The following is a 27,801-nucleotide window of genomic DNA, read 5'->3' on the forward strand; positions in this document are numbered from 1 at the left end:
AGCATTTAGTGTAATTTGTTAATAAAGACAGACACGATAAAGAGTCTGATAAATTATATAATTTATATTATGATAATGAAGAGAACATATTGCATTGAGAATTATAATTACTGTAATTAGCTTAAATAATAATTCAATAAATAATTATAGTAAATCTTGTGTTGAAATTCAAATACTCATTTAGTAACTATATTTCTTATATAAGACCTTTTAGAGTCAGTGCGTCACAAGTTTTTTCACATACTGAAACAGTTTGAACGCTGTATGATCTTGACTTATATTCAACAATATGTGAAAAACACTTTTTTTGTATTTTTATATCACATAAGTGTTGACTGTAATCTTCTCTAAAAGACACTTACTTCCAGCCTTAGTTTCCTGTTCAGCTGTAGCTGGTTGAGGAACGTTCATGTCGTTGTATTTGGGTTGGACTTTACAGGTGTAGTAGGTGAACGGTTTCAGTCCAACAATCTGACATCTTCTTTCTGATCCCACTTTCTTAGCTGGAACTGCGACATAGTTTCATTAGTTAGGTTGTGTTTAACTGAATAACAACAAAGACAGAATAAAGGCAATATACAACAGCAGATTGTTTTGTTTCTGAAGTTACCCATTAAGTGACAAGAACATGGATATCAGTCAATCAATATCATCCATGTGTCATTGGTAGATCACCAGCTCTGCTCCTGCAAGCTAAAGCTCTACTATACATTCTGTGCTGTTAGACAAACAGGCTGGGAAATGTAATACGTGCCAATTGAAGCTAATATGTATTTTTTGTATCTTTTCAATGTTATTTCTGTATCATATTTCATGTCAGTTTGGTGAATCTTCTTCACCAAACTGACATGTTATATCATCTCTGGTTATTTACACCGACCATCATGCTAAAGTGTTAGCATGGAGCACTGATTCAAATGTCAGCAGTATATTTCACTATTTAGGTCAACTGACCAGTAAAATGATCTCCAAAGACTTCCAGTAGTGCATTCCTGTAAAATGAATTAAATAATAGTTATCTAAACACTTGTACTTACCAATGGGACTCTGATGGGAGGGAGGAGGGTCACAACTGCAGTCATAAGAAAACTTCTCAAGATCAGGAAGACCTGGACAGTTCTGACTGATCGTTATCCAACTCAACTCGATGGAGGTATCGGTATTGGTGGCACTTTGTACTGGGTTTATTGTAATATCTGTTGGACACATCAGACATCTGTAACACTGAACTGATACCTGGAGCCGTTCTTTTCTTCATACTTATCTCAGGATACAAGCTTGTTGCTCTTATTGCACTGAGGTAAAGTGAATAATAACGTACCACAGTCGATCTTGAACTTGACAGCAGTTATGTTTTTTATGGTGACGTTGTTTTCCTTGATCTGACCAGTACAGCTGTAGTCTGTGAAGGGCTCCAGCTCAGTCAGGTTCTTGGTGTTACTGGGTTTACCCTCCTCTGAGGAGACACAAGGATGACAGCATTTATTCAACAGCTGGTATTTTTACCTTGGTGCCAATGAGCACTTATCTTTTGGGTTTAGATTAGATTACAGAGTATTCTATTCAGAGCTGATTCACAGAGCGCATAAAGCAATACCTCGACTTCCTCTTACACCAAATGGAAATTCATTTAAAGGTACAGTGTGTAGGATTTGGCGACATCTAGTTGTGTGGTTGCAGATTGCAACCAACTGAGTGCTCCTCCGCTCACCCCTCCCTTTGTAAGAGTGCGGTAATGTGAGCTGCCGAGTGTAAAACGTGGTAACGCCGTTCGCCTCGCTCCTCACCATAATAACACTACTTTAGGAGCAACGGAAGTCAGACGGCGGCTGGCGGTACCACGGTTTTGGACTCTGCGGCTCACGTTACCACAGATTCACAAGCGTGTTGGAGAACTACAGTGGCCTTAAGGTAACGTCAAAACCTGAAAGTCTCTCTCTAGAACCAGTGTTTGGTTTGTCCGTTCTGTGCTACTGTAGAAACACGGCGGAGCAACATGCCCGACTCTGTGAAGAGGACCCGCTCCCTATGTAGATATGAAGGACTCATTCTAAGCTAATGAAAACACAACAACTCTTAGTTTCAGGTGATTATACAATAATGAAAACATAATTGTGAATATTATATTTCTGCTATAAATCCCCCAAAATGTTACACACTGGTCCTTTAAGTAAAACTGATTTTCATTGTCATTTCTGTTAGTTTTACTACAGTGTCTCCACCTATTTCCATGTAAATCCATTAATAATGTTGGTGACAGAAAGTCTTTCCACTTACCCTGACAGGTGTAGTCGACGGTGAGATCTTTGCAGTTTGGTAGTTTAGGTAATTCTGTGTCTATTTTTGCAGGAAGTTCAGTTGGAGCTGTCTGAGTTATTTCACTCACATTTAAGAACTCTGTGGAAAAAAGAAAACAGCACACACATTAAACATGATGAAATACGGTCTACACCACATGTAATTCAAAGTACACGAGGACTCTACTGTACCTACCAACAGTGATGCTTTTGGTGACGTCAAAGGAATCCGTACAGTTTTCTGAATGGAAGGTTGTAGTTTTATCGGTGCAAATATCATCGTAACCAGGTTTGATACAGAATGTTTTATTATCAGTTTTGCACGGCTCAGCTGGAACATTATTTGATGCTGATAGTGAAGAGCTGATGTCCCAGTCACTCTGGTAACAAACATATCCAGACATGTAGTCGACATCTTTAATGTCATCTTTACCTGAAACACACAAGTGGAATGAAATGCACAAATCTGTCTGTCTGTCTCATTTCTTAAATTAAAATGAAATTCAACAGTATGAATTATTTTTACTCACTCATTCCAGATGTCATAGTTTTATTTTCAGTGCCGTCACAGGGTGTTGCTTTGCCAGCGCCATCAATGAATAACACAGAATGCTCATATTCAGTACAGGGCTTCAGGTGTTCGATTACGTGGCGGCTTTGATTGAAGTTATAGATGGATTTTGCTTGGCCTTCTTCATTAAGGGTTATGGTGTAGTCGCCAGTGGTAGAGTTCATTATCATGTCAATCCGGAAGCCAAACGTGATGGGTGTGACATTGTAAGAACCTGCACACAAAATCAATAGAGTTATAATGATGACATCTTTTAATCTCACGGTTTGTTCATGTAGCTGTTGAAAACCAATATAATTCATAGTTTGTTAAGGTGAGTGAAAGTATTGTATCTTGTAAAATAATACTGATACTCACACTGTGGAGGTGGAGGGGCTGGAGAACGCATTCAAATGAAATCAGAAAAAGAAACAACAAAATATTATGATTATACAACTTCAACAAGTTTCCCGTGTCTTGTAAAGTGACGGGGCTCCTCAGCGAGTTGTCGTCTCTTTACCGACCGGGTGTCGGTGTCTCCCCTGTTCTCTCCTGCTGCGGGCGGAGAAAGCAGGGTAGACAAGCTGCGGAGCCCCGCTGCCTCAGCCTCCGCTGAGGCAGGAAAAGCCAACACAATATCAGCATTGATTCATGGAGAGACCTTCGTCTGGTCAGCTAACATTACTGCCAAGCAGCTGAAATATAGAGTGATATTGTGGTTTTAGCTGACGTGTGTCCCCTCACCGTTTTGAGCGATGCTCGTTCATGTCTATTTAGAGCGAGCAAGCGCGAGCTCGACGCTGACTTTCGTTGATTTCACGGCCACAGGTGTCGCTGTTAACGAGCATTTTTGAAAGTTACAAATAGTCCCTTTTATATCTGATTATAAAACTTTGAAATAACTCTCCACACCAGCAGGCAGCGGTAGTCTGTATTTGTCATTCAAAAAGGTTGTTGTTGCTGTGTTTTTCCTCTTGACTTTACTCGTTGGCTTTCTTTCTGTTGTTGATGTCTGTTTCTCTTCTCTTGCACTGATTAGCTGAACCGCCAATCAGAATGATTTCTCTCACCGACGACACCGACGCCGATTCAACATGCTGAATCAGCCGAAAAACCTCCAACAAGGGCAGATTAGAGCCGACGGTGCGGGACACACCGAAAAAACTAGGCCGACGGACGTTCACCAACGGACGAAAACTGTCCGACGGCCGACCTTCAGCTTGGTGTGTTAAAGCTCGGGTTGGTGATGTTCTTCAAAAACATTTTTTTGGTTATTTTTATTCAAATTCTCATTACATCCTGACAGCAATCAATAAATCAAATGCTCTGACAAAAGAAACCCCTCCAAAAAACCAACCTACATGCACTCTGCCTTGGCGACTTTCTCGCTGGATTCAGGGTCTTATGGAGCTCGTGCTGCTACTTTCATTGGAAAAGGGTTGGCAACACTGGGCTGGGTTTTTCGGTTGGACAATTTTTAAAATCTAGAGTACTCTTGCTAGTTTGTCAAGTTTACCAACCCTAGCTTTAACAAGAAACGAAGAGGTGCTAAAAACCATAGTAGCACTGGACAAGAGCAAATTTCTATTCAGAGAAGGAACGGCGGTATTCAGCCGGATGTGCTCAGCTGGACTCTTCAGCTAGAATAGAGGAAATGGAATCAGGTATATTTTTCAACTTCTTGTAACCCTTTCGTTAGCACTGCTAGTGTTAGTAACTAACTGTTGTCTATACTTGTATGAATAACAGTCTTGTGCATCACAGAAATGTCAGTGAAATTAGGTTTGATACTGTGGAAGAGTTTTTGCAATTAAGTCAAGTATATCAGTGTAATATGTAATCTTTGAATACAATCCTCTGTTTTACTGATTTACACACACTCTGTAGATACTCATTGTACGAAATTACAAATATTTGGAGTACGACCCTGTCTCTCTTGTTAATGGAACCTGTTGTGTTCAGTCATCAACTGGAAATGTACAGCCGCCTACCACACGCCCTGTCTTTGAGTTTCCTGCAGTACTAAACCATGGTTCATTTTATATACAGGAAACTCTGGTTAGTGATGAAACTCGTCTCAGAGCTACTGATGTGACCACATAGCAAGTTAATCTGAAAAATGATGTTGATTATCATTATTGCTGATTTATCTTCTGGTTGGTGGATTGTAGAAATGTTTTCTTGAATGTACGGACAATCTGGTGTCCGAGAAGTTTGAGCAGAATGCTGAAAGATGTAATATTTCAAATTACACAATTGGCAAGAAAATACAATTAATTTTGTTGAGGTTTGAAAAGAATACATGTTCATGAGTCCATGTCTAAAGCACCTTGTAAGTACAGATGATGCCTGTAGTCTGTTCTTCAGCTGTTAGACTCTACACCGTCTACTGAGCTACAAGTGATGTAGCTGTTGACTACTCCATCCTATATATTAACAAATTATTAATATCGGAAATAGGAAATTCTTTACATACAAGGTGCTACGTGTAGTATTTTGTGTTTCTCAAGATAAGACATAAATCCCATGAAGCTTTTTGTTACAAAAACATTGCTGCTATTCTCTAACCTCTTCTTCATTCATGTAAAAGTAAATGTTTGTTTTAAAGAAAACTGCATTATATAATTGATAATGAGAAATACCGTAAATAATTAATTTAAGGTTACAGGAAAGATGTGTTTTTTAATTGAAGACAATATCTTACTCATTGGGCCTCATGCAGCAACATTCTCTTAAATGTCTCTTATATTTTATCTTAACTTTCTATTAAGGGAAAAAATAAGAGAAGTCACCAAACACCAAAACGTTCGAAACGTTCTTAACCATCCAAATCTGCTCTTTCCCCGGTGTGCTTAATGATGAATCCCACTTGATCATAAATTTGAGACGTGTGGCTGATTTTTTATTATTAGCATAGGTAACGCCCCCTGAACACTATATAAGGGCAGGTGTTGTGCCATGAGCCCAAGAACTGCAGAGATAGCACCAAATAAGGGTTGCAAGAAGAAGAGCTTCAGCGGTAGTGAAATCGAGGTTCTGTTAAATACATTGAAACAATGCCAACATGTGATTTTTCCAGAGCATCAGTACTGGCATTACAGGAAAATCAAAAAGCATCAAAGAGCAGTATGTAAGCCATTCAGAAGCTGAACGCATGCAATATCATCAAGGGTTTACTTTTTATAATCTTAATTCGAATCAATGGACCAATAGAATTTCTTTAGCCCACAAATTTAATAATCCAATCATTATAATTACTCAAAAACATATAATAATCTAAATTTGATTAAATAATATCCATGCATTTTTTTTTTATGTTCTTCAAATTTAAAACCTGTGTTTCCTTGCGTTGGACAAACAATTTGTGAACTGTGAAAACAAGATGTTTTCTTGTCTCTTATCTAAGAGAAGAGCAAAAATAAGAAAACATGAATCCCAGAAATCAATGGGAACTAACAAATTAATTAGAAATTGTGGATACAAACAAAAATAAGAGAAATGTTGTTCTTATATCACTTCCTGCATGAGGCCCTATGTTTCATAGATTTTATTGGCGAGGAGTGGTGTGCTGTTTTGTGACTATTGGATCTCAACAGAGCAATGTTGAACTGAAAACTATACTAATCTAAAGTAATGTTATTACATTTTCAATATTCAAAAACACAAAGTGTAAAGAGCATGAAAAATGTTTGTTATATAAACAATCCAACCTGCACAAACCATACGCTACAACAACCAAGACATTCATTTGTTCGGAACCTTCTTAGCTTTATATTGTTCAATATATATATTTTTTTTACATTTTGAAGATGTAAGGATGACAGATACAAAGACATGACTTCACGAAACACCTTTTTGTTTCCACAGTGCCATTATATATATGTATATAGAAAAAAAGAAACAAATTAAATAAAAAGACATTGAAGATGGATACTTACATTTGGCCATAACGATGATCGCAGCCCAGAGCAGCAGGACCTTGAGACCACCGAGACCTGCCATATCCAAGAGTTAGGGTGTGTACTGCCACACACCATACCGTATAGTCAGCATACAGGGTTTATCAAGAAAGAGTTTCACATGACAAAAAGGAAGTGGTAAACTTACCACGTTGTCTGACTTTCAAGATACGTACGTTTCGCACAGTGTTCTGACTAGTTCCCCTCAACCCTCACCATTGGTTCACCTATGATTATTATTCAATAATAAAACATTAACAACCTTTCAGGCCTACAAGAATACCAAAAGCTTCTATTCATTAACTATCTGTTGACCATTCCTCTGCAGTTTTTATTTTATTTGAAATAATAAATTTAGTCAGGTTGCCATGCCGATGATCTCAGCCCAGAGCAGCACAGAGACCAGCCTTAATAAAGAAGTTGTATTTCCTCTTTCTAGTAATTAGACATTGTGCTAAAGTAATGTAATTCTCACATCTGATTGAAGTTTATAAAGGAGCATGGCAGTTGAAAACATCGACACCTGTTCTGTCTGGCTCTATAGTGACATTTTAGACACTTGCTCAGTGCTCTGATCATTTAAAACTTCAGTGCACTTTTCAAAATATCCAATGCAGGAAAGAGGAGAGCTACAGGTTTGGTGATCTTTCCAAACATTTTGATGCCTCCAGGAAGTGTGCCTCTTATACTCGGGCGTAATCACAATACACTTTGAGGGGTACAATACTAATATTCAGAAAATATCAAATTATTCCTCCAATATTGATTTCACCTATTTTTATGCTCTTATAATGTGCATGAAATTTGGCACCAATCAACATTAAGGTTCTTGTCAGATGTGGGTAATAGTGTGATGATCATCACATGCCATTAGACAATGTGACAATATGACATGACCAACCACCAGCAGTTCATTATCAAAATCTATGAGTAAATTAAAGCAGTTTTTCCAAAACCGAGGGGACTTTAAATAATATCATGTCAAATAACATTACTTGGAAACACAATCTTGTTTACAGAACTTCAAATGCATTTTGACACTTGAGGTTGTGCCGTAGCCCTGTAATGGCAAACCGTATAGCCAACGCTGTATGTACTGTATAGCTGTGTCGCTAACGCTAGCCATCATTAGCTACCTACATTGTTGAGGTGAAAGCTCGAAAAAGTACATTAAAGGTGCATTAAATTTGATATCCGGAGCATTAATGTAGCAGCAAACAACTATTTGCTATGTAAAGATATAGAGGAGCAATGTCTACCTGAGCAGAGAATGAAGTCGCTCTTCCTCTGTGTGTGTTGTAATCTGAGCTTCTCTGGGCTTTGTTGCAGGCCAGCCGTTCAGCTGGAGCATTTTAGTATTTAAAGCACCTTTTAGATGTTGAGTTTTAATGCTATACAGAACTCCCTGAATAAATTGGTAGTATTTAACCGCAAAATACGGATGCTTTTGTATTGGCTTGACATTTACCTTGATGCCCTTTCACAACGCCAAAGCACCATAGTCAGTTATAAAAACGCCCCAGAAAAGATATAACATGTATTGAACTAAATGCATATATCTTGCTTTTATTGTCACCTTGTTAGTTAAGAACATGCAATATGTTTTCTTTTTTTTTATATCCTCACTAGGAGGTTTATAAGTCACTTTAAGGATAATGGCAATGTCTTGGTAGTGAACGTTTTTGTCTTTATGTAACATGTTGACCGTGCTCTCCTGCGTCTTTTACGTCGGCTCAGTTTACTTTTCCACAGGCCCTCTGGGTTTTCCAGAAAGTCAAATATTGCAAATAATATTTATTGTTTTGGTAGTTTGGTTGTTTTCTGAACATTTCATGTCAAATTAAAGACCTTCATCACAAACACCTTGTATGCTAACTAAATGCAATAAAGCTTTCAAATTTCTTTTGGACATTAGAGTGAGTGCTTGGAGCTCTTACCAGGTTTCAAAGACTTTCATATCTCATCATAATAAAAAAGTACACGCTGGTAAAGGGGGGACATGTTTCATGTTACCTGAATTTACAGCAAGAGTTGGGACATTTCACTTTGATGGACAACTGGCAAAAGATGCCAGCTTAATGGTAAGTATATTCATATAACTAACATTTGTTTTCTGTAACACAGTGATGAACAACATTATCCAGACTGATGACAAATGCTGGAAGTTTTGTCTGGATTCCATTAGTTGCATCCTGCAGTGACTTTTTATTGGTCTATAAGTTCATGTGATATTCAGTATTTTCCAGTGATAGAAGGCCATCTGAACATACTGTAAATACCTAGTGAATATGATGTTGACCTGATGACCTGAATGCACCATTTAACCACTACGTACAATGGATTATGGGATATTTGTGGCTACATGGGATAGTCATCTCTCATCTGTATGTGGTGGAAAACTCAGACGATATAATTTTAACTATAAACTTAAATGTCATTTGAATAACTTCCATATTTACTGTTTATTGGTGGAAGTGTTGATTCTGAAAAAGTGACAAAATAAGACAAAAGATTGATGTTTTACAGTTACAAGCTCTGATACTATGTTCCACTTTAATATTTTTATTATGAAGGGTAATAATAGGTCATACAAATATTAAAGGTAATACCTCAAAAACACACATATGAAAAACAGCAGTTGTAAAAAAACAAAAAAACACCACCTATAACATTCACTCATTGCCTGCAATTCAACACTTCCATCTGACTACATCTGCAGGACTTAACTGTTGCTGATACTTTCCTTTTCTTTAGGTGGTGTAGTTTGGCATGTGTACAACTGGTCAGAAAAAAATATATAAGTGGACTATATTATCTCAACAGAACAATAAAACACAGGTCATGATTATATAAAAGCCATGCTACACAAGGATATTTTAAAATACTGCCAGTTTAACATTATACTGTTTGGTAAATTGTTTATAGCTTTACAGGCATAGCGCTGAATGCTTGGTTTGCTTTTGACTTGAGCATAAAGAAAGCGGTGTTTGTAAGATGATCAAAGACATATTTAGGGTTGGGATCTAAAACTTTATGTAATATTATTTCATCAGTCTTAAGTTATAAATTGTTTTTAACCTTTAATTTTGTCGTGTAATCTCATCTCGTTGAGATTAAAATTTAACTGAGAAAAACATTCCACTTCTTAGAAAGAGCACATCTAAAAAAACTAAAAGAATGTACCAGTTAACCAGTTAAAAAAAGGACATTGGAGCTCTGTCACGCAAGGCATTATCAGTTTATCTTATCTTCTCCTAAACAGATCATTGCCAATGTAAGCAGATTAAAGAGCCTGCTATATACAGAACAAAATAAAGAGTAATGATGATTTGGTTGGCAGCTCCATCAGGTCTTTCTTCATCATCGGCGTGTGTCTTAATGATGGCCTTCAGATCGAGGTACATTGACATAAACTAGCAGCAAAAATAACAAAAAGTGCAAGTTATTTTTTGGTACTCCTCAAACTACAGTGCATTTTGTCCAAGTTTAAAACTACAAGTTGTTTTGATTAAAGTAGTTATGCAGAAATACCATTTTGCACCGAAAGTGATTACTGTTTGTTACGTATGGTGCCTTCAAATGAAACTTGTGTACTCGTGTTTACAACATGGGAAGTACACGTATGTACACGTACAAGTATGCTTGGCGTTCAAGTGGTTTAGTCGTGAGGACACCGCTGCCAAGCAACGGCAATATTAACGTTACTGTCGGCGTCCAGAAGCCACAGAGGCTAACAATTTAGCAAGCTAGCAAGTAGGTAACATAATGCAGTAAATGCAGAGGCATAATGACAGAGGAAAAGGATGAGGCAGTTGGGAATATCAACATTTTCCTCATTCCAAATTATGAAGAAAAACAATATACGACTAAAATTACAATATATTAACTTATTATGCACTGAAAAATGAATTTCCATGACCGCCGGCATTTCTGACGAGATCAACGAACACGTCACAACTCTTGAACTCTGAGCTTTCAGGAATTTTCCACTGAGGTCCATGAGGTCGTGAATATGGCATGAGGAGGGTGTTCATATGGACTCATCTCGTAAACACGGTGAACACGACCCCATCTGAAGGCACCAATACTCAAAGACTATTGTAGTAAAAAAGAAAGAAAGCTAAAGTCTACTCACTGGCTGTTGGTTCAAGCATCATCACGTCACTGTAGAGATAAAAAAGTGAAGATTGGCTTTATGGAACAACATTTATAGATTAAAACATAATATACTTTTCAATGGGCTATTAAAAAGCTACTGAAGACATACAGTAAACTATGAACATTTGCTATTAACCTGATTGAATTGAGTTCCACTGCAACATCTGTTCCTGTTCTGTAAATTAAACTAAACTACAACAACTGTTCAGAGACAATGTGACAGTCAAACTGGTGAGATGTAAAATGATCTTTACTTTCTGGACTTCCTGCGCCTCAGAACGTAGATCTTGTAGACCGCCACACCCAAGGCCACAGATATGATGATGATGATGAAAGCGACCAGACAACCAATGAGAGCTTTGTCATTGTCTGTGAAATGATGGTTATAACAGAAGAATATCAAAGTGGTGGCATTTATGTTTAAGAATGAATAGAAAGGGATCGTGTAATGTCAGTCAAAGCAAAATGTGTCAAATTATTTAAGTGAACAATGTGAGGAAATTTGTGGCACTAATTAAATCATACAGGAAGTGGTCACGCCGTCTTTTTTCTTGGGTTTGCTCTCATGTTCTCCGTTGTAAGCAGTCACCTGGAAACAAAAAAACTCAATCAGGAATTATAGCATTTGAAAAAAATATGAGGAATAAAGTTATAATAATCTAGTGAAACCAAAAACTGGGATTATACAAACCTCCAGATTGTATTCCGTTAAATAGCTCAGATCTTTGAAGTCAAAGTCGCATGTTTTGTTTTTAAGCTCCTTGGTGACACCAGCATTGTGAAGACGTGCAATGAATTTCTTCTCAGGTCCATTATGATTTCTACCTTTATAATCACATGTTACTCTAATCACATTGTGGTCTAAAACATCCACTGTCAGGTCATGTATATCTTCTGGTGCTGTAAGAGAGAGAAGAAAAACAACATATTTTCCTTTAGATACACACTTTATGATTACTCACAGTTAAAGTGATACTTTAGCTTGCTATAACAGCCGTTTTAACACTGATTAGCATCATTAGTGTGTTGCTGTATTGGTTGTGAAGAGTGATAAAAAGACAAATTCCATTTGTCCCACACAGCTGTTATGTTATTGTTAAATTGTGTGAGGGGTCTGTAGGTTGGACTTCACTGTATAACATTTTATAAATAAAGCTATAAATTAGAAACTGTAGGTGTTAAAGAAGGAATCAAGCGAAGTAAATGGAATAACATTACGTACAAATTTTATTCCATTTCAAAGTTGTTGTCTTTTTCAAATCATTACTTAAAGTCAGGTCAGATCTGACTGAAGCTGGTAGATTTCTAGTAACAGAGATTAACACAGAGATTAACCACTTTACCTCAATTACCTCATTTATATTATGATAATGAAGAGAACATATTGCATTGAGAATTATAATTACTATAATTAGCTTAAATAATAATTCAATAATTACTTATAGTAAATCTTGTGTTGAAATTCAAATACTCATTTAGTAACTATATTAATTATATAAGACCTTTTAGAGTCGGTGCGTCACAAGTTTTTTCACATACTGAAACAGTTTGAACGCTGTATGATCTTGAGACGGTGTTTCAGAAAGACATTTACTGCCACACAGTTGACAGTTGACTTATATTCAACAATATGTGAAAAACACTTTTTTTGTATTTTGTATCACATAAGTGTTGACTGTAATCTTCTCTAAAAGACACTTACTTCCAGCCTTAGTTCTCTGTTTAACTTCAGTTGGTTGATGAACGTTCATGTCGTTGTATTTGGGCTGGACTTTACAGGTGTAGTCGGTGAACGGTTTCAGTCCAGCAATCAGACATCTTCCTTCTGATCCCACTTTGTGAGCTGGAACTGCGACATAGTTTCATTAGTTAAGTTGTGTTTAACTGAATAACAACAAAGACAGAATAACGGCAATATACAACAGCAGATTGTTTTGTTTCTCAAATTACCCATAAAGTGACAAGAACATGGATATCAGTCAATCAATATCATCCATGTGTCATTGGTAGATCACCAGCTCTGCTCCTGCAAGCTAAAGCTCTACTATACATCTGTGCTATTAGACAAACAGGCTGGGAAATGTAATACGTGCCAATTGAAGCTAATATGTATTTTTTGTATCTTTTCAATGTTATTTCTGTATCATATTTTCATGTCAGTTTTGTGAATCTTCTTCACCAAACTGTGACTTGTTATATCATCTCCGGTTATTTACACCGACCATCATGCTAAAGTGTTAGCATGGAGCACTGATTCAAATGTCAGCAGTATATTTCACTATTTAGGTCAACTGACCAGTAAAATGATCTCCAAAGACTTCCAGTAGTGCATTCCTGTAAATGAATAAAATAATAGAGTTAACTAAACACTTGTACTTACCAATGGGACTCTGATGGGAGGAAGAGCCACAATTGCAGTCATAAGAAAACTTCTCAAGATCAAGAAGACCTGGACAGTTCTGACTGATCGTTCTCCAACTCAACTCGATGGACTTATCGGTGGCACTTTGCTTTGTGTAGATTATTGTAATATCTGTTGGACACATCAGACATCTGTAACACTGAACTGATACCTGGAGCCGTTCTTTTTCTTCATACTTATCTCATGATACAAGCTTGTTGCTCTCATTGCACTGAGGTAAAGTGAATATTAACGTACCACAGTCGATCTTGAATTTGACAGCATTTGTGTTTTTTATGGCGACGTTGTCGTCCTTGATCTGACCAGTACAGCTGTAGTCTGTGAAGGGCTCCAGCTCAGTCAGGTTCTTGGGGTTACTGGGTTTACCGTCCTCTGAGGAGACACAAGGATGACGGCATTTATTCAACAACTGGTATTTTTACCTTGGTGCCAATGAGCACTTATCTTTTGGGTTTAGATTAGATTACAGAATATTCTATTCAGAGCAATACCTCGACTTCCTCTTACACCAAATGGATATTCATTTAAAGGTACAGTGTGTAGGATTTGGCGTCATCTAGTTGTGTGGTTGCAGATTGCAACCTACTGAGTACTCCTCCGCTCACCCCTCCCTTTGTAAGAGTGGTAACGTTAACCGCCGAGTGTAAAACGTGGTAACGCCGTTCACCTCGCTCCTCACCATAATAACAATACTTTAGGAGCAACGGAAGTCAGACGGCGGCTGGCGGTACCACGGTTTTGCACTCTGCGGCTCACGTTACCACAGATTCACAAGCGTGTTGGAGAACTACAGTGGCCTTAAGGTAACATCAAAACCTGAAAGTCTCTCTCTAGAACCAGTGTTTGGTTTGTCCGTTCTGTGCTACTGTAGAAACATGGCGGAGCAACATGGCCGACTCTGTGAAGAGGACCCGCTCCCTATGTAGATATGAAGGACTCATTTTAAGCTAATGAAAACACAACAACTCTTAGTTTCAGGTGATTATACACTAATGAAAACATAATTATGAATATTATATTTCTGCTATAAATCCCCCAAAATGTTACACACTGGTCCTTTAAGTAAAACTGATTTTCATTGTCATTTCTGTTAGTCTTGCTACAGTGTCTCCACCTATTTCCATGTAAATCCATTAATAATGTTGGTGACAGAAAGTCTTTCCACTTACCCTGACAGGTGTAGTCGACAGTGAGATCTGTGCAGTATGGAGGTAATTCTGTTTCTATTTTGTTAACAGGAAGTTTAGTTGGAGCTATCTGAGTTATTTCACTCGCATTTAAGAAATCTGTGGAAAAAAGAAAACAGCACACTCATTAAACATGATGAAATACGGTCTACACCACATGTAATTCAAAGTACACGAGGACTCTACTGTACCTGCAACAGTGATGCTTTTGGTGTCGTTAAAGGAAGCCGTACAGTTTGAATGGAAGGTTGTAGTTAAATCGGTGCAAATGTCATCGAAACCAGGTTTGATACAGAACGTTTTATTATCAGTTTTGCACGGCTCAGCTGGAACATTATTTGATGCTGATAGTGAAGAGCTGATGTCCCAGTCACTCTGGTAACAAACATATCCAGGCATGCAGCTGCCCTCTTTAATGTCATCTTTACCTGAAACACACAAGTGGAATGAAATGCACAAATCTGTCTGTCTGTCTCATTTCTTAAATTAAAATGAAATTCAACAGTATGAATTATTTTTACTCACTCATTCCAAATGTCATGGTTTCATTTTCAGGGTTACAGGGTGTTGCTTTGCCAGCATCAATGAATGCCACAGAATGCTCATATTCAGTACAGGGCTTCAGGTGTTCGATTACGTGGCGGCTTTGATTGAAGTTATAGATGGATTTTGCTTGGCCTTCTTCATTAAGGGTAATGGTGTAGTCGCCAGTGGTAAAGTTCATCGTCATGTCAATCTGGAAGCCGAACGTGATGGGTGTGATGGTGTAAGAACCTGCACACAAAATCAACAGAGTTATAATGATGACATGTTTTAATCTCACGGTTTGTTCATGTAGCTGCTGAAAACCAATATAATTCATAGTTTGTTAAGGTGAGTGAAAGTATTGTATCTTGTAAGATAATACTGATACTCACACTGTGGAGGGGCTGGAGAACGCATTCAAATGAAATCAGAAAAGGAAACAACAAAGTATTATGATTATATAACTTTGAAATAACTCTTGCAAGTGAAGCAAGTGTATTAACCCATTTCTAAGCAGTGCTAGTGACTGTTGTCTATACTCGTATGAATAACACAGTCCTCTATAAGAACAAATGGAGAGCTTGTAAAGGAGAAAAATTCCAACCTTCGGTGGTAGGAGTCACTGAGGTGATGGGCGTGGTGATAGGAGGTGGAGTCTGGTTGTCAGTGGTGCTTGTCTGAGAGTCTATTGGCTTGCTGGCTGTAGGTAAAGGTGAGGGTGAGGTGCTTGCAGGAGGAGCAAGGGTGGCTGTAAGATGGAGAGCTGGAGGTCACCTTCAAGTAAAAATACTGTACTGCCAATAGTCTTACCTGATATAATGTACATACCAGCAGTATCTGGGGCTGGAGAAGGCGTTCAAATGAAATCAGAAAAGGAAACAACAAAATATTAAAGGGACTGTTTGTAACTTTTTAAGCGTATAAATGTACCGGGTCGGGACACATGCGCGCTCGCGTGGGCCCGGAGCCTCAGCTCCGCTGCCTGCTCGCCTCCACTCACACAGGGCGCGGGCGTTCTCGCGTACTCGCTCCACCTCTGGACGTGAACGCGCGTAACTACACACTGCAGAAGAGTTAGTTTAGCTCTGAGAATATCTAGTAAATGTACAGTGGACGTTTGAGCAGAAATAAATGCTGCAGCTCCTCCAGATCAACAGAGGTTTCCCGTGTCTTGTAAAGTGACGGGGCTCTGCAGCAAGTTGTCGTCTCTTTACCGACCGGGTGGCGGTGTCTCCCCTGTTCTCTCCGGCTGCGGGTGGAGAGAGCAGGGGAGACAAGCTGCGGAGCCCCGCTGCCTCAGCCTCCGCTGAGGCAGGAAAAGCCAACACAATATCAGCAGTGATTCATGGAGAGACCTTCGTCTGGTCAGCTAACATTACTGCCAAGCAGCTGAAATATAGAGTGATATTGTGGTTTTAGCTGACGTGTGTCGCCTCACTGTTTTGAGCGATGCTCGTTCATGTCTATTTAGAGCGAGCACAAGCATGAGCTCGACGCTGACTTTCGTTGATTTCACGGCCACAGGTGTCGCTGTTAACGAGCATTTTTGAAAGTTACAAATAGTCCCTTTTATATCTGATTATAAAACTTTGAAATAACTCTCCACACCAGCAGGCAGCGGTAGTCTGTATTTGTCATTCAAAAAGGTTGTTGTTGCGGTGTTTTTCCTCTGGACTTTACTCGTTGGCTTTCATTCTGTTGTTGATGCTTGTTTCTCTTCTCGTGCACTGATTAGCTGAACCGCCAATCAAAATGATTTTTCTCATCGACGACACAGACGCCGATTCAACATGCTGAATCAGCCGAAAAACCTCCAACAAGGGCAGATTAGAGCCGACGGTGCGGGACACACCGAAAAAACTAGGCCGACTGACGCTCACCAACGGACAAAAACTGCACCAACAGCTTGGTGTGTCAGGGCCTTAAAGCTCGGGTTGGTAATGTTCTTCAAAAACATTGTTTTGGTTATTTTTATTCAAATTCTCATTACATCCTGACAGCAATCAATAAATCAAATGTTCTGACAAAAAAAAAAAAACCTACCTACATGCACTCTGCCTTGGCGACTTTCTCGCTGGATTCAGGGTCTTATGGAGCTCGTGCTGCTACTTTCATTGGAAAAGGGTTGGCAACACTGGGCTGGGTTTTTCGGTTGGACAATTTTTAAAATCTAGAGTACTCTTGCTAGTTTGTCAAGTTTACCAACTCTAGCTTTAACAAGAAACGAAGAGGTGCTAAAAAACATAGTAGCACTGGACAAGAGCAAATTTCTATTCAGAGAAGGAACGGCGGTATTCAGCCGGATGTGCTCAGCTGGACTCTTCAGCTAGAATAGAGGAAATGGAATCAGGTATATTTTTCAACTTCTTGTAACCCTTTCGTTAGCACTGCTAGTGTTAGTAACTAACTGTTGTCTATACTTGTATGAATAACAGTCTTATGCATCACAGAAATGTCAGTGAAATTAGTTTTGTTACTGTGGAAGAGTTTTTGCAATTAAATCCAGTATATCAGTGTAATATGTAATCTTTGAATACAATCCTCTGTTTTACTGATTTACGCACACTCTGTAGATACTCATTGTACGAAATTACAAATATTTGGAGTACAACTCTGTCTCTCTTGTTAATGGAACCTGTTGTGTTCAGTCATCAACTGGAAATGTACAGCCGCCTACAACACGCCCTGTCTTTGAGTTTCCTGCAGTACTAAACCATGGTTCATTTTATATGTATACAGGAAACTGTGGTTAGTGGTGAAACTCGTCTCAGAGCTAATGATGTGACCACAGAGCAAATTAATCAGAAAAATTATGTTGATTATCATTATTGCTGATTTATCTTCTGTTTGGTGGATTGTGGAAATGTTTTCTTGAATGTGCGGACAATGGTGTCTGAGAAGTTTGAGCAGAATGCTGAAAGATGTAATATTTCAAATTACACAATTGGCAAGAAAATACAATTAATTTTTTTGAGGTTTGAAAAGAAAACATGTTCATGAGTCCATTTCTAAAGCACCTTATAAGCCCAGATGATGCCTGTAGCCTGTTCTTCAGCTGTTAGACTCTACACCGTCTACTGAGCTACAAGTGATGTAGCTGTTGACTACTCCATCCTATATATTAACAAATTATTAATATCGGAAATAGGAAGTTCTTTACATACAAGGTGCTACGTGTAGTATTTTGTGTTTCTCAAGATAAGACATAAATCCCATGAAGATTTCTGTTACAAAGAAGGTGCTGCTATTCTCTAACCTCTTCTTCATTCATGTAAAAGTAAATGTTTGTTTTAAAGAAAACTGTATTATATAATTGCTAATGGGAAATAATAACGGCAAATAATTAATTTAAGGTTACAGGAAAGATGTGTTTTTTATTTTGAAGACAATATCTTCCTCATTGGGCCTCATGCAGCAACATTCTCTTAAATGTCTCATATTTTATCTTAATTTTCTATTAAGGGAAAAAAATAAGAGCAATTTTGTTCTTATATCACTTCCTGCATGAGGCCCAATGTTTCATAGATTTTATTGGCGAGGAGTGGTGTGCTGTTTTGAGACTGTTGGATCTCAACAGAGCAATGTTGAACTGAAAACTATACTAATCTAAAGTAATGTTATTACATTTTCAATATTCAAAAACACAAAGTGTAAAGAGCATGAAAAATGTTTGTCATAAACAATCACCTGCACAAACCATACGCTACAACAACAAAGACATTCATTTGATCGGAACCTTCTTAGCTTTATATTGTTAAAAATATATTTTTTTACATTTTGAAGACGTAAGGATGACAGATACAAAGACATGACTTCACGAAACACCTTTTTGTTTCCACAGTGCCATTACATGTATATAGAAAAAAAGAAACAAATAAAAAGACATTGAAGATGGATACTTACATTTGGCCATAACGATGATCCCGGCCCAGAGAAGCAGGACCTTGAGACCACCGAGACCTGCCATATCCAAGAGTTAGGGTGTGTACTGCCACACACCAGTATAGTCAGCATACAGGGTAATAAAGAAAGAGTTTCACATGACAAAAGGAAGTGGTAAACTTGCCACGTTATCTGATTTTCAAGATACGTACGTTTCGGCACAGTGTTCTGACTAGTTCCCCTCAACCCTCACCATTGGTTTGCCTATGATTATTCTTCAATAATAAAACATTAACAACCTTTTAGGCCTACAAGAATACCAAACGCTTCTATTCATTAACTATCTGTTGACCATTCCTCTGCAGTTTTCATTTTATTTGAAATAATAAATTTGGTCAGGTTGCCATGCCGATGATCTCAGCCCAGAGCAGCACAGAGACCAGCCGTAATAAAGAAGTTGTATTTCCTCTTTCTAGTAATTAGTCATTGTGCTAAAGTAATGTAATTCTCACATCTGATTGAAGTTTGAAAAGGAGCATGGCGGTTGAAAACATCGACACCTGTTCTGTCTGGCTCTATAGTGACATTTTAGACACTTGCTCAGTGCTCTGCTCATTTAAAACTTCAGTGCACTTTTCAAAATATCCAATGCAGGAAAGAGGAGAGCTACAGGTTTGGTGATCTTTCCAAACATTTTGATGCCTCCAGGAAGTGTGCCTCTTGTACTCGGGCGTAATCACAATACACTTTGAGGGGTACAATACTAATATTCAGAAAATATCAAATTATCCCTCCAATATTGATTTCAACTATTTGTATGCTCTTATAATGTGCATGAAATTTGGCACCAATCAACATTAATTTCCAGCTCAATGGTGATAAGCAGGGGTGGTTAAGGTTCTTGTCGGATGTGGGTAATAGTGTGATGATCATCACATGCTATTGGACAATGTGACAATATGACATGACCAACCACCAGCAGTTCATTATCAAAATCTATGTGTAAGTTAAAGTAGTTTTCCAAAACCGAGGGGACTATAAATAATATCATGTCAAATAGCATTACTTGAAAAAAAACACAATCGTGTTTACAGAACTTCAAATGCATTTTGACACTTGAGGTTGTGCCGTAGCCCTGAAATGGCAAGCTGTATAGCCAACGCTGTATGTACTGTATAGCTGTGTCGCTAACGCTAGCCATCATTAGCTACCTACATTGTTGCGGTGAAAGCTCGAAAATGTACATTAAAGGTGCTAAATTTGATATCCGGACCATTAACGTAGCAGCAAACAGCTATTTGCTATGTAAAGATATAGAGGAGTAATGTCTACCTGAGCAGAGAATGAAGTCGCTCTTCCTCTGTGTGTGTTGTAATCTGAGCTTCTCTGGGCTTTTTTGCAGGCCAGCCGTTCAGCTGGAGCATTTTAGTATTTAAAGCACCTTTTAGATGTTGAGTTTTGATGCTATACAGAACTCCCTGAATAAATTGGTAGTATTTAACCGCAAAATACGGATGCTTTTGTATTGGCTTGACATTTACCTTGATGCCCTTTCACAACGCCAAAGCACCATAGTCAGTTATAAAAACGCCCCAGAAAAGATATAACATGTATTGAACCAAATGCATATATCTTGCTTTTATTGTCACCTTGTTAGTTAAGAACGTGCAATATGAGGTGCAAAGTCAAGTTTTTTTTTTAAATTTTTTTTTTTAAATATCCTCACTAGGAGGTTTATAAGTCACTTTAAGGATAATGACAATGTCTTGGTAGTGAGCGTTTTTGTCTTTATGTAACATGCTGACCGTGCTCTCCTGCGTCTTTTACGTCGGCTCAGTTTACTTTTCCACAGGCCCTCTGGTTTTCCAGAAAGTCAAATATTGCAAATAATATTTATTGTTTTGGTAGTTTGGTTGTTTTCTGAACATTTCATGTCAAATTAAAGACCCTCATCACAAACACCTTGTATGCTAACTAAATGCAATAAAGCTTTCAAATTTCTTTTGGACATTAGAGTGAGTGCTTGGAGTTCTTCGCAGGTTTCAATGACTTTCATATCTCATCATAATAAAAAAGTACACGCTGGTAACGTTTATGCAATGCCAAACGTTACCAATGCCGGTCAGTATGATTCAGTTCAATTTTCACACCTGCAGTTCTGGACCAGTTAGGTCATTTGAATGGAAGTATTAAACTTCGTGGTACTTTTCACCAACATCAATGGGAAAAGGGGGATATGTTTCATGTTACCTGAATTTACAGCAAGAGTTGGGACATTTCACTTTGATGGACAACTGGCAAAAAATGCCAGCTTAATGGTAAGTATATTCATATAACTAAAATTTTTTTTCTGTAACACAGTGTTGAACAACATTATCCAGACTGACGACAAACGCTGGACGTTTTGTCTGGGTTCCATTAGTTGCATCCTGCAGTGACTTTTTATTGGTCTATAAGTCCATGTGATATTCAGTATTTTCCAGTGATAGGCCATCTGAACATACTGTAAATACCTAGTGAATATGATGTTGTGATATTCCCAGACTTGTTGGAACTTGCGGATGACCTGAATGCCCCATTTAACCACTACGCACAATGGATTATGGGATATTTGTGGCTACATGGGATAGTCATCTCTCATCTGTATGTGAAGGAAAACTCAGACGATATAATTTTAACTATAAACTTGGTTGTCATTTGAATAACTTCCATATTTACTGTTTATTGGTGGAAGTGTTGATTCTGAAAAGATTGATGTTTTACAGTTACAAGCTCTGATACTATGTTCCATTATAATATTTTTATTATGAGGGGTAATAAAAGGTCATACAAATATTTAAGGTAATACCTCAAAAACACACATATGAAAAACAGCAGTTGTAAAAAAACAAAAAAACACCACCTATAACATTCATTGCCTGCAATTCAACAATTCCATCTGACTACATCTGCAGGACTTAACTGTTGCTGTTACTTTCCTTTTCTTTAGGTGGTGTAGTTTGGCATGTGTACGACTGGTCAGAAAAAAATATATAAGTGGACTATATGATCTCAACAGAACAATAAAACACAGGTCATGATAATATAAAAGCCATGCTACACAAGGATATTTTAAAATACTGCCAGTTTAACATTATACTGTTTGGTAAATTGTTCATAGCTTTAAAGGCATAGCGCTGAATGCTTGGTTTGCTTTTGACTTGAACATATAGAAAAAGCTATTTGTAAGATGATCAAAGACACATTTAGGGTTGGGATCTAAAACTTTATGTAATATTATTTCATCAGTCTTAAATTATAAATTGTTTTTAACCTTAAATTTTGTCGTGTAATCTCATCTCGTTGAGATTCATATTTAACTGAGAAAAACATTCCACTTCTTAGAAAGAGCACATCTAAAAAAACTAAAAGAATGTACCAGTTAACCAGTTAAAAAAAGACGTTGGAGCTCTGTCACGCAAGGCATTATCAGTTGATCTTATCTTCTCCTAAACAGACCATTGCCAATGTAAGCAGATTAAAGAGCCTGCTATATACAGAACAAAATAAAGAGTAATGATGATTTGGTTGGCAGCTCCATCAGGTCTTTCTTCATCATCGGCGTGTGTCTTAATGATGGCCTTCAGATTGAGATACATTAGCATAAACTAGCAGCAAAACAAAAATAATAAAAAGAGCAAGTTATTTTTTGGTACTCCTCAAACTACAGTGCATTTTGTCCAAGTTTAAAACTACAAGTTGTTTTGATTAAAGTAGTTATGCAGAAATACTGTTTTGCACCGAAAGTGATTACTGTTTGTTACGTATGGTGCCTTCAGATGAAACTTGTGTACTCGTGTTTACAACATGGGAAGTACACGTATGTACACGTACAAGTATGCTTGATGTTCAAGTGGATAAGTCGTGAGGACACCGCTGCCAAGCAACGGCAATATTAACATTACTGTCGGCGTCCAGAAGCCACAGAGGCTAACAATTTAGCAAGCTAAAAAGTAAGTAACATAATGCAGTAAATGCAAAGGCATAATGACAGAGGAAAAGGATGAGGCAGTTGGGAATATCAACATTTTCCTCATTCCAAATTATGAAGAAAAACAATATACGACTAAAATTACAATATATTAACTTATTATGCACTGAAAAATGAATTTCCATGACCGCCGGCATTTCTGACAACGTCAACAAACACGTCACAACTCTTGAACTCTGAGCTTTCAGGAATTTTCCACTTACAAGGTCATGAATATGGCATGAGGAGGGTGTTCATATGGACTCATCTCGTAAACACGACCCCATCTGAAGGCACCAATACTCAAAGACTATTGTAGTAAAAAAAAAAAGAAAAGAAAGCTAAAGTCTACTCACTGGTTGTTGTTTCAAGCATCATCACGTCACTGCAGAGATAAAAAAGTGAAGATTGGCTTTATGGAACAACATCTATAGATTATAACATAATATACTTTTCAATGGGCTATTAAAAAGCTACTGAAGACATACAGTAAACTATGAACATTTGCTATTAACCTGATTGAATTGAGTTCCACTGCATCATCTGTTCCTGTTCTGTAAATTAAACTAAACTACAACAACTGTTCAGAGACAATGTGACAGTCAAACTGGTGAGATGTAAAATGATCTTTACTTTCTGGACTTCCTGCGCCTCAGAACGTAGATCTTGTAGACCGCCACACCCAAGGCCACAGATAAGATGATGAAATTGACCAGACAACCAATGAGAGATTTGTCATTGTCTGTAAAATGATGGTTATAACAGAAGAATATCAAAGTGGTGGCATTTATGTTTAAGAATGAATAGAAATGGATCGTGTACTGTCAGTCAAAGCAAAATGTGTCAAATTATTTAAGTGAACAATGAGAAAATTGTACTAATTAAAACATACAGGAAGTGGTCATATGGTCATTTTTCTTGGGATTGCTCTCATGTCTTCCGTTGTAAGCAGTCACCTGGAAACACAAAAAAAACTCTCAATCAGGAATTATAGTATTTGAAAAAAAATATGAGGAATAAAGTTATAATAATCTAGTGAAACCAAAAACTGGGATTATACAAACCTCCACATTGTATTCCGTTAAATAGCTCAGATCTTTGAATTCAAAGTCGCATGTTGTGTTTCTAAGCTCCTTGGGGACACCAGCATTGTGAAGACGTGCAATGAATATCCTCTCAGGTCCATTAAAATTTCTACCTTTATAATCACATTTGACTCTTATCACATTGTGGTCTACAACAATCACTGTCAGGTCATGTATATCTTCTGGTCCTGTAAGAGAGAGAGAAAAAAACAAACATATTTTCCTTTAGATACACACTTTATGATTACTCACAGTTAAAGTAATACTTTAGCTTGCTATAACAGCCGTTTTAACACTGATTAGCATCATTAGTGTGTTGCTGTATTGGTTGTCAGGAGCGATAACAAGACAAAATGTGCAAAGCAAAGAAAAATGATTATTATAAACTCAAAGTTAGAAAAAAAAATATTAAAAAAAATAGTAATTCCATTTGTCCCACACAGCTGTAATGTTATTGTTAAATTGTGTGAGGGGTGTATATTGGTATTGGTACTGTAGGGAATGATAGGCTGCCTCATTATCAGCATTTAACGTCATTTGTTAAAAAAGACAGACAGGATAAAGAGTCTGATAATTACATAATTTATATTATGATAATGAAGAGAACATATTGCATTGATAAATTATAATTACTATAATTAGCTTAAATAATAATTCAATAAATATTTATATTAAATCTTGTGTTGAAATTCAAATACTCATTTAGTAACTATATTTCCTATATAAGACCTTTTAGAGTCGGTGCGTCACAAGTTTTTTCACATACTGAAACAGTTTGAACGCTGTATGATCTTGACTTATATTCAACAATATGTGAAAAACACTTTTTTTGTATTTTTACATCACATAAGTGTTGACTGTAATCTTCTCTCAAATACACTTACTTCCAGCCTTAGTTTTCTGTTTATCTGTAATGGTTGGTTGATGAACGTCACTGTCGTTGTATTTGGGTTGGACTTTACAGGTGTAGTCGGTGAACGGTTTCAGTCCAGCAATCTGACATGTTCCTCCTGATCGCTCTTTGTTAGCTGGAATTGTGACATAGTTTCATTAGTTAAGTTGTGTTTAACTGAATAACAACAAAGACAGAATAAAGGCAATATACAACAGCAGGTTGTTTTGTTTCTCAAGTTACCCATTAAGTGACAAGAACATGGATATCAGTCAATCAATATCATCCGTGTGTCATTGGTAGATCACCAGCTCTGCTCCTGCAAGCTAAAGCTCTACTATACATTCTGTGCTGTTAGACAAACAGGCTGGGAAATGTAATACGTGCCAATTGAAGCTAATATGTATTTTTTGTATCTTTTCAATGTTATTTCTGTATCATATTTCATGTCAGTTTTGTGAATCTTCTTCACCAAACTGTGACTTGTTATATCATCTCCGGTTATTTACACCGACCATCATGCTAAAGTGTTAGCATGGAGCACTGATTAAAATGTCAACAGTATATTTCACTATTTAGGTCAACTGACCAGTCAAATGATCTCCAAAGACTTCCAGTAGTGCATTCCTGTAAATGAATAAAATAATAGTTATCTAAACACTTTTACTTACCAATGGGACTCTGATGGGAGGAAGAGAGACAACTGCAGTCATAAGAAAACTTCTCAAGATCAGGAAGACCTGGACAGTTCTGACTGATCGTTATCCAACTCAACTCGATGGACTTATCGGTATTGGTGGCACTTTGCTTTGTGTAGATTATTGTAATATCTGTTGGACACATCAGACATCTGTAACACTGAACTGATACCTGGAGCCGTTCTTTTTCTTCATACTTATCTCATGATACAAGCTTGTTGCTCTCATTGCACTGAGGTAAAGTGAATATTAACGTACCACAGTCGATCCTGAACTTGACAGCATTTGTGTTTTTTTTGGTGACGTTGTTTTCCTTGATCTGACCAGTACAGCTGTAGTCTGTGAAGGGCTCCAGCTCAGACAGTTTCTTGGTGTTACTGGGTTTACCATCCTCTGAGGAGACACAAGGATGACAGCATTTATTCAACAGCTGGTATTTTTACCTTGGTGCCAATGAGCACTTATCTTTTGGGTTTAGATTAGATTACAGAATATTCTATTCAGAGCTGATTCACAGAGCGCATAAAGCAATACCTCGACTTCCTCTTACACCAAATGGAAATTCATTTAAAGGTACAGTGTGTAGGATTTGGCGGCATCTAGTTGTGTGGTTGCAGATTGCAACCTACTGAGTGCTCCTCCGCTCACCCCTCCCTTTGTAAGAGTGGTAACGTTAACCGCCGAGTGTAAAACGTGGTAACGCCGTTCGCCTCGCTCCTCACCATAATAACACTACTTTAGGAGCAACGGAAGTCAGACGGCGGCTGGCGGTACCACGGTTTTGCACTCTAATTATGAATATTATATTTCTGCTATAAATCCCCCAAAATGTTACACACTGGTCCTTTAAGTAAAACTGATTTTCATTGTCATTTCTGTTAGTCTTGCTACAGTGTCTCCACCTATTTCCATGTAAATCCATTAATAATGTTGGTGACAGAAAGTCTTTCCACTTACCCTGACAGGTGTAGTCGACGGTGAGATCTGTGCAGTTTGGAGGTAATTCTGTGTCTATTTGTGCAGGAAGTTCAGTTGGAGCTATCTGAGTTATTTCACTCGCATTTAAGAAATCTGTGGAAAAAAGAAAACAGCACACTCATAAACATGATGAAATACGGTCTACACCACATGTAATTCAAAGTGCACGAGGACTCAACTGTACCTACCAACAGTGATGCTTTTGGTGACGTCAAAGGAAGCCGTACAGTCGGAACGGAAGGTTGTAGTTAAATCGGTGCAAATGTCATCGAAACCAGGTTTGATACAGAACATTTTATTATCAGTTTTGCACGGCTCAGCTGGAACATTATTTGATGCTGATAGTGAAGAGCTGATGTTCCAGTCACTCTGGTAACAAACATATCCAGGCATGCAGCTGACATCTTTAATGTCATCTTTACCTGAAACACACAAGTGGAATGAAATGCACAAATCTGTCTGTCTGTCTCATTTCTTAAATTAAAATGAAATTCAACAGTATGAATTATTTTTACTCACTCATTCCAGATGTCATGGTTTCATTTTCAGTGCCGTTACAGGGTGTTGCTTTGCCAGCGCCATCAATGAATAACACAGAATGCTCATATTCAGTACAGGGCTTCAGGTGTTCGATTACGTGGCGGCTTTGATTGAAGTTATAGATGGATTTTGCTTGGCCTTCTTCATTAAGGGTTATGGTGTAGTCGCCAGTGGTAGAGTTCATTATCATGTCAATCAGGAAGCCGAACTTGATGGGTGTGACATTGTAAGAACCTGCACACAAAATCAACAGAGTTATAATGATGACATGTTTTAATCTCACGGTTTGTTCATGTAGCTGTTGAAAACCAATATAATTCATAGTTTGTTAAGGTGAGTGAAAGTATTGTATCTTGTAAAATAATACTGATACTCACACTGTGGAGGTGGAGGGGCTGGAGAACGCATTCAAATGAAATCAGAAAAAGAAACAACAAAATATTATGATTATACAACTTCAACAAGTTTCCCGTGTCTTGTAAAGTGACGGGGCTCCTCAGCGAGTTGTCGTCTCTTTACCGACCGGGTGTCGGTGTCTCCCCTGTTCTCTCCTGCTGCGGGCGGAGAAAGCAGGGTAGACAAGCTGCGGAGCCCCGCTGCCTCAGCCTTGGCTGAGGCA

The 27,801-nt window shown here is 37.8% G+C and overlaps 2 protein-coding genes across 5 annotated transcripts; both read right to left on the bottom strand.

Moving 5' to 3' along the window:
• Positions 1-300: 300 nt before the first annotated feature.
• On the bottom strand, positions 301-27,601 carry LOC141767465 (uncharacterized). Of its 4 annotated transcripts, XM_074634786.1 has the most exons (8): positions 15,703-15,935; positions 15,491-15,502; positions 2,828-3,082; positions 2,494-2,730; positions 2,278-2,397; positions 1,322-1,456; positions 1,038-1,196; positions 301-509 (listed from the first exon to the last, which is right to left on the bottom strand). In XM_074634786.1, exons 3-8 carry the CDS (start codon positions 3,036-3,038, stop codon positions 316-318), a joined length of 1,056 nt encoding a protein of 351 aa, XP_074490887.1. In that variant the 5' UTR covers positions 3,039-3,082; positions 15,491-15,502; positions 15,703-15,935; the 3' UTR covers positions 301-315. The 4 variants fall into 4 exon arrangements, with proteins under 4 accessions (XP_074490887.1, XP_074490884.1, XP_074490885.1 ...); XM_074634783.1 differs by lacking the exons at positions 2,494-2,730; positions 2,828-3,082; positions 15,491-15,502; positions 15,703-15,935 and adding exons at positions 26,831-27,064; positions 27,162-27,416; positions 27,560-27,601; XM_074634784.1 differs by lacking the exons at positions 1,322-1,456; positions 2,278-2,397; positions 2,494-2,730; ... (1 more) ...; positions 15,491-15,502; positions 15,703-15,935 and adding exons at positions 13,624-13,758; positions 14,556-14,672; positions 26,831-27,064; positions 27,162-27,416; positions 27,560-27,601.
• LOC141768396 (receptor-type tyrosine-protein phosphatase C-like) lies at positions 10,112-12,033 on the bottom strand. Its single transcript, XM_074636688.1, has 6 exons — positions 12,025-12,033; positions 11,656-11,910; positions 11,490-11,553; positions 11,219-11,333; positions 10,942-10,970; positions 10,112-10,219 (listed from the first exon to the last, which is right to left on the bottom strand). The coding sequence occupies exons 1-6, from the start codon at positions 12,031-12,033 to the stop codon at positions 10,182-10,184; spliced, it is 510 nt and encodes a 169-aa protein (XP_074492789.1). The 3' UTR covers positions 10,112-10,181.
• Positions 27,602-27,801: the final 200 nt, after the last annotated feature.

The sequence above is a fragment of the Sebastes fasciatus genome, chromosome 5 (assembly GCF_043250625.1).
Source record: "Sebastes fasciatus isolate fSebFas1 chromosome 5, fSebFas1.pri, whole genome shotgun sequence".
NCBI lineage: Eukaryota > Metazoa > Chordata > Actinopteri > Perciformes > Sebastidae > Sebastes > Sebastes fasciatus.

What these genes read in the sequence shown, in the direction of transcription:
- LOC141768396 (XM_074636688.1), bottom strand. An exon ending in AGACGGCGTGACCACTTCCT is followed by an intron (nt 11,334 to 11,489) that starts GTATGATTTAAT and finishes ATCATTTCACAG; the next exon opens with ACAATGACAAAGCTCTCATT. An exon ending in AGGCGCAGGAAGTCCAGAAA is followed by an intron (nt 10,971 to 11,218) that starts GTAAAGATCATT and finishes TTATCTCTACAG; the next exon opens with TGACGTGATGATGCTTGAAC.
- LOC141767465 (XM_074634783.1), bottom strand. Translation starts at nt 27,590, where the DNA reads ATGCGTTCTCCAGCCCCTCCACCTCCACAGT. An exon ending in AACCATGACATCTGGAATGA is followed by an intron (nt 27,065 to 27,161) that starts GTGAGTAAAAAT and finishes TGTGTGTTTCAG; the next exon opens with GTAAAGATGACATTAAAGAT. An exon ending in CACCAAAAGCATCACTGTTG is followed by an intron (nt 2,398 to 26,830) that starts GTAGGTACAGTT and finishes TTTTTTCCACAG; the next exon opens with AGTTCTTAAATGTGAGTGAA.